At 38.0% G+C, this 9,283-nt stretch overlaps 1 protein-coding gene across 2 annotated transcripts; it reads right to left on the bottom strand.

Annotated features, from left to right (window-relative positions):
• Positions 1 to 36: 36 nt before the first annotated feature.
• LOC149963449 (uncharacterized) lies at positions 37 to 3,349 on the bottom strand. Of its 2 annotated transcripts, XM_090170633.1 has the most exons (3): positions 2,845 to 3,349; positions 2,702 to 2,776; positions 37 to 1,417 (listed from the first exon to the last, which is right to left on the bottom strand). In XM_090170633.1, exons 1-3 carry the CDS (start codon positions 3,067 to 3,069, stop codon positions 98 to 100), a joined length of 1,620 nt encoding a protein of 539 aa, XP_090026759.1. In that variant the 5' UTR covers positions 3,070 to 3,349; the 3' UTR covers positions 37 to 97. The 2 variants fall into 2 exon arrangements, with proteins under 2 accessions (XP_090026759.1, XP_090026763.1); XM_090170637.1 differs by lacking the exons at positions 2,702 to 2,776; positions 2,845 to 3,349 and adding an exon at positions 1,738 to 2,075.
• Between the last annotated feature and the right edge of the window lie 5,934 nt (positions 3,350 to 9,283).

Below are 9,283 nucleotides of genomic sequence, written 5' to 3'. Positions count from 1 at the left end.
TTTAAAATGTAAACATAATTGGACAACTATCTCAATTTCCAACTTGTAAAATCTGAACACTAAAATGGAAACAATGTTTTAAGCTTGCTCAATCCACTTAAGGGGATTCTTCTTCTTCACTAGAAAAACGTTTTTCACTGGTTATAATTGGACTTTCATTCTTCAATTCAGCAATTTGATTTTTTAATTTATCCATCTTCGCTTGCATTCTATATTTTTGTTGATACCAACCCTTTCGCAGTTTTTTTATATGAACTCTCAAGTCATGTTCAGTAGTTTTACACTCCGGTGGTGCAGTTAACTTCCTTTTAACTCTACACATTAAAGCTTTTCTTACCCTAGTGCAATGTTGACACAATCGAGTTGTAGACTTTCTGGCTTTAAAAAGTTGTTCACATTTGTCCGAATATATAACATTTCCTTTATTGTCAGTACATGGCAAATCTTGGCTTACTTTTAAAAGATCTGGGTCATCTACACCCAAACACGTGTGATACGCATCTAAATGTCTTAATAAAGTTAACAGTTCATCTAAGTCAGATATGGTTTCTGGAATTTCGGAATTTACTGGATGTTCGCTTTTGAGCATGTATGAGTTTATAAAAATTTGCACTTCATTATTAGAGTTCACTTTAATTTGAAGTGTATTTATATTAAGATAATTTGAATTAAACACGCTGAAATATTTATCTATTAGTTTAAAATCGTCTGTTAGCGAAAAATTATCCATTAGTGAAAATGTCCATGGTAAAATCTTTTTATGATTTTCAACTTGATACTGCAAGCATTTTATGTATAGATCTCGTAAACTACCAAGATTCGTAGGAGAATTGCACCTCATAACGGTGTTTAAAGTTTGATTTTCAGGTTCCATATTCACATTTATTGGTGAATTAAGGTTGTCAGTAAAATCCTGGGTTGGTTTTGGTACTTCATTCTGGGTTTCTTCGCAATCAACACTCATATCCAGCGATATAGTTTCAAGTGGTGTTGCAATTCTGTTAGTCAATTTTGATGGAGCGGTCTTTGTAGCTGAAAAGTCGACAGTTTCATCTTGTGCTTCTTGTTCATCATCCTCAAAACATTCATCTTGTGTTTCTTGTTCTTCATCCTCAATACATTCATCTAGCGCTTCTAATACTTCATCGTCAATACATTCATCTTTGGTGTCTGATACTTCATCCTCATTATATTCATCTTGTGCTTCTGATACTTCATCCTCAAAATATTTATTTTGTGGTTCCGATACTTTATCCTCTGTATTTTCTATTTGTGAGATGCCTGACGAGGTGGAATTAATACCAGTCTTGCCTGTTGCATTTGAAACTGTACTCCATTTCAAAATATAACCATCGCTTGAAGTATAAGTTTCAAATTTATCTGGTGGCGGTGACTCTTGGTCCAAGAAATGAGATACCTAAAATAAAATATAAAAGTAAAATAAATAAATTTGCTTCCGTAAATTATTAGCTTAAAATTTAGTGTACGTGTGTATCCACCATCTAGACACTTATATTACAATTCTACCTACACAATTTTTTTTCTAACTACTGCCCCACATGACTCTTGGAGAAAGAAGTACCATTAGTTGATGTGGTCTAAAGCGTTGGATTACATTCCGTAGTCAACTTTTTGCCTTAGGTTTCCAACTACAGTATCTTCTTCATAGGTAAGTGGTCATTGTCACCAGGTAAGTGTTTAATAAGTTTTAAATGGTGTATCTAAAGGGGAAAATACCTGGCCTGCTGCTGCACGTAAAAAAGCGAATCTGGAGTGCCAAAATTGAACGCTATTCATAATTTTTCCATGGGCACCACACTCTTGTTACACCACTAAGGTGATCATCCACTCATAATTCGAAGAGTTTTCAGGGTAATGTGCTTTTGCGCTTACATAAATGATATTCCCATTGGCATGAGCTTCGGTTTATGATTTTACACAGATTGTTTTGAGCAATTGAACTAAATATAAATATATAAATAATCAGTTTCAGGTAAGTAATGGTAGAGATTCTAGGGGAGCCATTTCCATTCTTTATTTACTTGTGGAACCCAGAGGGGGTTTGTGAGAAATACAAAAAAAATCAGCTTCACATAGTCATTCTCTCTAAATACATTCTTGTTTGCATCCCCACCGATTTAATTACTCAGTTATACAATCATTATGTTGGTCCATTTCTCAAATAAGGTAGTTGTGTAATGAAATAATTAATAGTTTTAATTGGCTTTTTATGGTCAGTTGTCTGTAAATTCTTGACCTTCTGAGGAAGTCTAATAGCAGCTGCTCGTCAAATTTTTCCCGCACGTCAGCAGTGCTACTAGTGGCTGGTGAGAAGCTTCTCCCGTGTTAACAGGTTTTTGTGTACGGAGACGCCTGTCTAGTGAGCGAATCGTATGTATAGTCTTTAACTCCAACAGACTAAAACTGCTTTTTATAACAAAATAACTCACCAAACAAGTAAGTAATAAAAGTTGATTGATTTCTTTACGCATTTAATAGACCCTGTCCCCACATAGCCAATTCATGTTTTATTTTCTCACGACAAAAAGATTACAATCTCTCAAGGACCCAAACATCTGATCAGATTAGGGATTTCAAGTAACTTATTTCTAGTTCAGGAAGTCCACTAATTTTTTAACCTTTCTGACATTTTTCATATAGATCCCCAAAATGTAGAAAATCAAGTGATACGATACGATACATTTTCTCCAAGGTTGACAGTTGGAATTGGGAAGTTTTTGGTTGGTTTTCCTTCTTCAAAATGCATCCCACAAACCTGAAATTACTTTAAATTAGGGGCTTGATGGTTCTCACAATAAAAAGGTGTAGTATAATACTACTTACCTTTGAGTGTTTAGATATTGCGGTATTTTCTAGACCTAAAGCTTTTAACCAAAGCTTTCTCAATTTTCCATCTTTTGGAAAGGTATGAAAACTAAAAGGAACTAAGCACGGGCATTCACTTTGCTTAACCCCATGAACGTTACACAATGTATTTTTCCATATAAATAAATGTCTTTGACTATTTTTACATGTCTTGACTTTGCAACATCTTCCAGAACCATTCATGGTTACTCTTCAAATAGTAGTAGATCTACTTATACCAAAACTAAATATTTTTGCTTATACTTTTGTTTCTTATTTTGTTTTGTAGTTATGTTTGAAATTGGCCCAAGCCCTGACCTAAGATCTAAGAGGTCCGCTGTTTTAGTCAGCACCCGGCTTTATCAGATATTTTTTATTTTACAAAATAATAAAGCTGTACGAGTCTGAAAAGACCACAAGCCGGTTATCAAATTATAGAAACTTTAAGGAGTAAAAAGTTCTAAATACAACTTCGTAGCGACAAATCGACGTTGGCGGAAGGAGGAAGAAAAGAAGGTGGTATATTTTTACATTCGGTCGGTAAATTGCGTCCTCTATTATTAATAATAAATATTTAAAATCGTTTTGAAAACATGTTAAGATTTTGAATATTTCAAACTCATAATTAATAATAATAAATTTTTTAAGGCTTTAAAACATGAATTACAAACTGTTAAAATTTAATTTTGAATACATAAGCATTTTATAGCTTTTCAATAACGTCAGCGATCGGTAGATGGCTACACGGAGGTAAATTCGTTCATGAGATAATCGAAAATTTTCGATTTCAGCTAAATGATTTATTTATAATTGATGATATCAAAATAGAATACGAGAAGCTCTCATTAAGAAGGATTAGACTTCTTGCACTCATCTTACAGAAACGAAGTGGCTATTTTAGACCAAATAGCATCCAGACTAAAAGATAGCTATTTGGGCCCAAAAAATCGTTGTTTTTTCTACGCAAAATAAGACCAAAAATAAATAGACATAAATGATGGCGAATGCTCCTTGTAATAAGAAACAAATAACGAAATACATTCTAAGCTTATTTAACGCCAAAAATTCCACGTATTTCGTTATTTGTTTCGTATTAAAAATATCATATTATCAATCCCAGATTTAACGATCTAGTAATCGGGTTTTTCCGTTTCAAAATACGCAGTAGATTAAACCGCCTACAATTTTTCATCTACTTTAAAGAATAATTCTGAACGAACCAATGGATGAAAAGTTATGAAACTAGCTTTTAAATAAACCTTGAAACTTATTTCAAGTTATATTTAAAATTGACTGATGACCAAATTCGCGAAAAGTATTAATATCGTTCCGAATAAAACCTACTTTCTAAAATCTCATTTTGCTTTCTAATACGCGCGTTGACAACGCAAACTTATTATATTATTAATGTGAATAATTTTAATTAATATTATTTTTGAATGTTATAAAGCACTAAACGGTTTTTCAAGACGATTTTATATTACATTTAAGTTCATATAAACGGGAAAATTTGTATGTTGAATATTTCTTATATCTACATGTCGAACAGTCTCATCGGTGTCGTGTTTTCTTTTCAAAGCATTGATACTGGTCTTTTGGATTTATTCCTTACGGCAGTCAATATGAACTTAAATTGAAGTGGCCCATTATTCCGACTTTCCCATCATTTTGTCTCACACAACCTTCACAATAGCTTCATTTTCAAGCGATTTATTGCCAAAATAACAAGAGTTAGCTGGATGGTAAATTTTAAACGCGGTTACATGAAGAGCGGTGGATGCGTTTTAAGTCAACGAAGGCGCAAAATTGTAAGACGCGTTTCGGGTACAACGTTAAAACCGCGAATACGACACAACGATTGCTCGTATGTGTGGGAAATAGCCGGATCCTAATGTTCAGACTTGAGTTTATAGCCGTATATACAATACTAACGTAGATATTCACGATAAACCATTACTGTGCACCGGTTTTCCCCCATAACCATTGCTCGTAAAACAACTATTTCTAACAGTAACCTGTGAAAAGATATGTTTTTGTTTGAGTAATTACTCCTAAAATATTTAATTACGGAATTTTGAACCATTCTTCATTTTTTATTTAAAAAAACTAGCTTTCTATGATTTGAAAGAAACGCGTTTTCTAGTGCGTTCTTAGCGATTGGAAATTATGGTAAAAAGAAAACTATTTCTAACACTAACCTGTGAAAAGATATGTTTTCTTTTGAGTATGTACTCTTACACGATTTGATTACGCAGTTTTGAGCCATTCTTCAACTTTAATTAAACATAAGTTACTTTAAAGATTTAAAAAAAAACCGCGTTAGCATCGAGCTAAAGTCCTCCATTTAATTTAAGGCCAAATAGAGTTTTAGTTCACCAGTTTGGCACCGATGGCGTAACTTTCGTTGCCAGCCAAACGATAAGCATGGGCCAAAGGCAGGGTTTTTTAAAAGTTCTAATCGGACCCCACGACAAAATTTCAAAAATCGTTCTAGTTTGTTGTCCGATTTCAATGGTTGGAATCATAGAAATCTTATAACATAGAATGATTCCGTATAAATACAAAATGGGCCAATTACATTTTCGGAGGTTTCGTCATTATCAGCCAATCACGATTCAAAGAGTGACTACGGCAACGACTCGTTGCCATCTAGTTTGAGTTACTGAAAATAATAATTTGATTTTAGATTACGTCACCTTAAGAACCCGCATTTGATTGGCCCACGTCAATCAAGTCTTGGCTAAGCTTCTAAGACCAAAAGCATATTATTAAAGGTAAAGTTTTGAAAAATAAGACAATTATCAGTGATCGTCTTCTCGCGTGCGTCCTGCAGGATATTCCCAATCTCTATCCGTTCTTGCGCCAGTGCTATAAAGATCCGTCGCTTCTTACGTATGGAGAATCTTTAATTTCTTCGGAACGCGGTGTTCAGCAAGGGGGCACGTTGGGCCCGGCTCTTTTCTGCCTTGTCGTGCAAAAAGTGGCTTCCCGGATGAAGTCTACCCTAAATATTTGGTATCTCGATGATTCATCCTTGGGCGATGCCCCGGATGTAGTCAAGGCAGACCTACTACTTCTTCAGGAGCTTTCGGCGGACATTGGCCTCGAGCTAAACCCATCGAAGTGCGAGCTCCTTATTTTTAATCCGGGCGTTTTCGATGATGACTATTTTACGTCCCTTTTCGACTCGGCCGCCCCTGGCATAAAAATTATAGCTCGTTCCAATTATGTCCTTCTCGGTGCGCCACTCTCCGACGAAGCCATTTCCGCTTGTCTCACGTCTAAAACTGACGCTTTGAAAATCATGTCGGAGAACCTTCAGGAAATTCCGGCCCATCACGGCTTTTTCCTTTTGAAAAACTCCTTGGCCATTCCCAAACTCTCGTACCTGCTCCGTAGTGCCCCGGTGTGGAGATGCGTAGACGGCCTAAAAGCATTCGATGAGAGCCTACGGCTCGCGCTTCAGGCCGTTACCAATACTTTGTTGGACGAGGCTCCTTGGGAGCAATCATCTCTTCCCGTGTCTAAGGGTGGCCTCGGTGTCCGTCACGCTTCCAAACTCGCTCTCCCCGCCTTTCTTTCTTCCGCCACCAGTGTCGCGGATCTCATTCAAGCTATCCTACCGGGCTGCATATCCGCCACGCTTGACTCGGGACTTCATGACGGTGTTCAGCGATGGGAACGCCTGTCGGAAGCGCCATTACCTTCTCCCGATCAGTGGTCCCATGAACGTGTGTGGGAAGGCCCTCTTTTTGCTGGTACGGCTCACAGTGATAGAGATAAAGCCCGGCTCCTCTCCGTATCCTCCAAGGAATCTGGCTGTTGGCTCAACGCTCTACCATCGCCGGCCTTGGGTACTTTCTTGGACGACGATTCGTTTCGTATCGCCGTCGGCCTTCGTTTAGGCGCCCGCATTTGCGCCCCGCACATTTGTAATTGTGGCAGCCCCGTTGATTCGTTCGGGGCGCATGGTTTAAGCTGCCAGAAGAGTTCGGGTCGTCTCTCTCGCCATGCCGCTGTCAACGACATTTTCAGGCGTTCCTTCCGTCCTTGAGCCTCCGGGTCCATCGCGGGACGACGGAAAACGCCCGGATGGGTTGACTTTGGTTCCCTGGTCTGGCGGGAAATCTCTAGTATGGGATTTCACTTGTACGGATCCCCTGGCTCCATCGTATCTGGCCTCTTCCTCCTCAGCCCCTCTGTGGGCCGATACCCAGGCTGAATTCCGGAAGAAGGCCAAATTCTCCGGCTTGGAGAACCACTACATGTTTCGGGCCGTTGCCATTGAAACTCTTGGATATTTCGGGGGAGAAGGCTTAGCCCTGACCCATGCTATAGGTCGGCGTCTTCGTGAGGCTACAGGTGAGCCGCGTTCAGTTGCTTTCCTCCTACAAAGAATAGCGATCGCCGTACAACGAGGCAACGTGGCCTCCGTGAAGAACACTTTTCCTCCGGGGGCTCCCCTAGAGGAATATTTGTTTTGTTAAAAGAATTTTTCTTGTACATATTTCTATTTACATAATAAAAGATAAATATTATCAGTATGATTGTTGCTGTTTAATTCAATTCGTCATATGTGTCATTCGTTAGTGTAATGCATTTTTTCTGGGAAATAATTACTCTTTCATAAGGTTTTGTTTATCTAAGTTTCTACAAACATAATAATAAATATAATATTACTTACTTTAAATGTGAAATAACCTTTAAATACAAAGGTTAATACTAAAAACCTTCAGTCACTGCTTCTCCCAAAACTGCCATTGACATTGCCTGCTATTTTAAAAGTTAGGCCTATGTCAGGCCTAGGCTTAAATATTTTCAAAGCGAACCTAAACGAAATCTTATTTATCTTGCTCACAATGGCATTTAAATGATCGTTATAATAAGTAAATATGAAAACAAAACTAAAAGTTCAAAAAATCTTAACACTTTTATTAAATAAAAATCCAAAAACGTTGAAGTGGTTCATGTGAAAAACTATAGCAAAAACCTATGGGAATTCTGCGAGCTTGGATCGGATGGATCCTGTAAAAATCGTCTGAGCTTCTACTATTTTTAACCGCCATGTTATGGCGCTAGTGGCTTGCCGTAGTCAATGAATGTCCGCTGATTGGCTGAAGCTTAAGCAAAGACTATATAATCATTAGTCGTTGCTACAAAATGACTTGGCGTCAGGTTCTCCCGTAGACGGGAGCATTCTAGGTAGGAGTATAAGATTTCTATGGTTGAAATAGACTTCGAGCTTAGTAAATATAGCGCCATCTGCCCTAATATCCGTCAACTAATTATGTGAAGAAATAGCCAGCGACTTTTGAATTTCGGTTTCATAGGTAACTAGAATGCTGCCGTGTAACTGGCAAATGGACCAAACGCCGTGGCAGACGATAGCTAGATCTCAGCCAATCAGAGCTCAAAGAGTGGTTCTGCCAAGAATTTAATGTCACCAGAGAGAATGACGTCACCTAGCTCCCGCGGTAGTAGCGGAACCAAGGAGGATTATTATCCTCCTTGGCGGAACCACTCTACGGCCTCTCATTGGCTGAAGGTTCAAAACGAACTGGCGACAAGCTCGGCCGTAGGCGGCAGCATTCTAGTTACCTATGAGATTTCTATGTTTGAACTATGCTTATCAATTATTTTTTTGTAGATTATATTACCCCTTCGTCCCGCGCCTATATCGATTATTATTTACGATACGTAGCAGTGGCGTCGATGGCAATAAGTAAAAGAAAGATGATGATAACGGACAGCTTTCAGATATTCAATTTAAAACTTGGTCGGTAAGCGGCGATACTTATGACCAAAATTTTAACTACGCACGAAGCCTATAGCGTATGTTTATTTCGTAAACCATACTCACAGCAATCAAAATTTACATTCGCGTGCTCTATTTTGCTCGAATTATTTTCGTGTTTTCAATCTTGGAGGAGCGAAGCGTCTATCTTGATTAGAAGGCTGCGTGTCATCTGTGGCTACGTAAAACCTTCGGTATGCATTGTCAAGGGCGGGCGTGAATAGTCCTATTCCCCCCAAAATATGGTGACTTTTATTTGGCTAGAAATTGCAACCTAAACCGTTATATTCCGGGTAATTCCCTCTTCCAAGGATGGGCAAGACTGTTTGTGTAAGAACAATAGGCTTCGTGCGTAGTTTAAAGTATCGCCGCCTACCGACCGAGTTTTAAATTGAATATACGACAGCTGTCTGCTCGTTCAAAATTATCTCTGCACAACAGTTAAAAGTTTCAAACAATGATTAGCTGGACCCACAATATCTTAAGAAGTATCGCCGCCTACCGGATGAGTTTTAAATCGAATGTGTGAAAGCTGTCTGCTCATTCAATATTATATCGATATTTCAGCTGAATGTTTCAGTTAAAGAACATTCTTTTTCAAAAGTCGTCTGCTATTTATTCACA

The sequence above is a fragment of the Leiobunum rupestre genome, chromosome 1, assembly GCF_980474605.1.
Source record: "Leiobunum rupestre chromosome 1, qqLeiRupe1.1.hap1, whole genome shotgun sequence".
NCBI classification, from domain to species: Eukaryota; Metazoa; Arthropoda; class Arachnida; order Opiliones; family Sclerosomatidae; genus Leiobunum; species Leiobunum rupestre.
This window is presented reverse-complemented; position numbering and strand designations above follow the sequence as displayed.

Bases quoted from the DNA above. Each gene is read 5' to 3' on its own strand.
- LOC149963449 (XM_090170633.1), bottom strand. From the start codon at position 3,069: ATGAATGGTTCTGGAAGATGTTGCAAAGTCAAGACATGTAAAAATAGT. The intron at 2,777-2,844 runs GTAAGTAGTATT...AAGTAATTTCAG, and splicing joins CAATATCTAAACACTCAAAG to GTTTGTGGGATGCATTTTGA. The intron at 1,418-2,701 runs GTATCGTATCGT...ATTTTATTTTAG, and splicing joins CTGTCAACCTTGGAGAAAAT to GTATCTCATTTCTTGGACCA.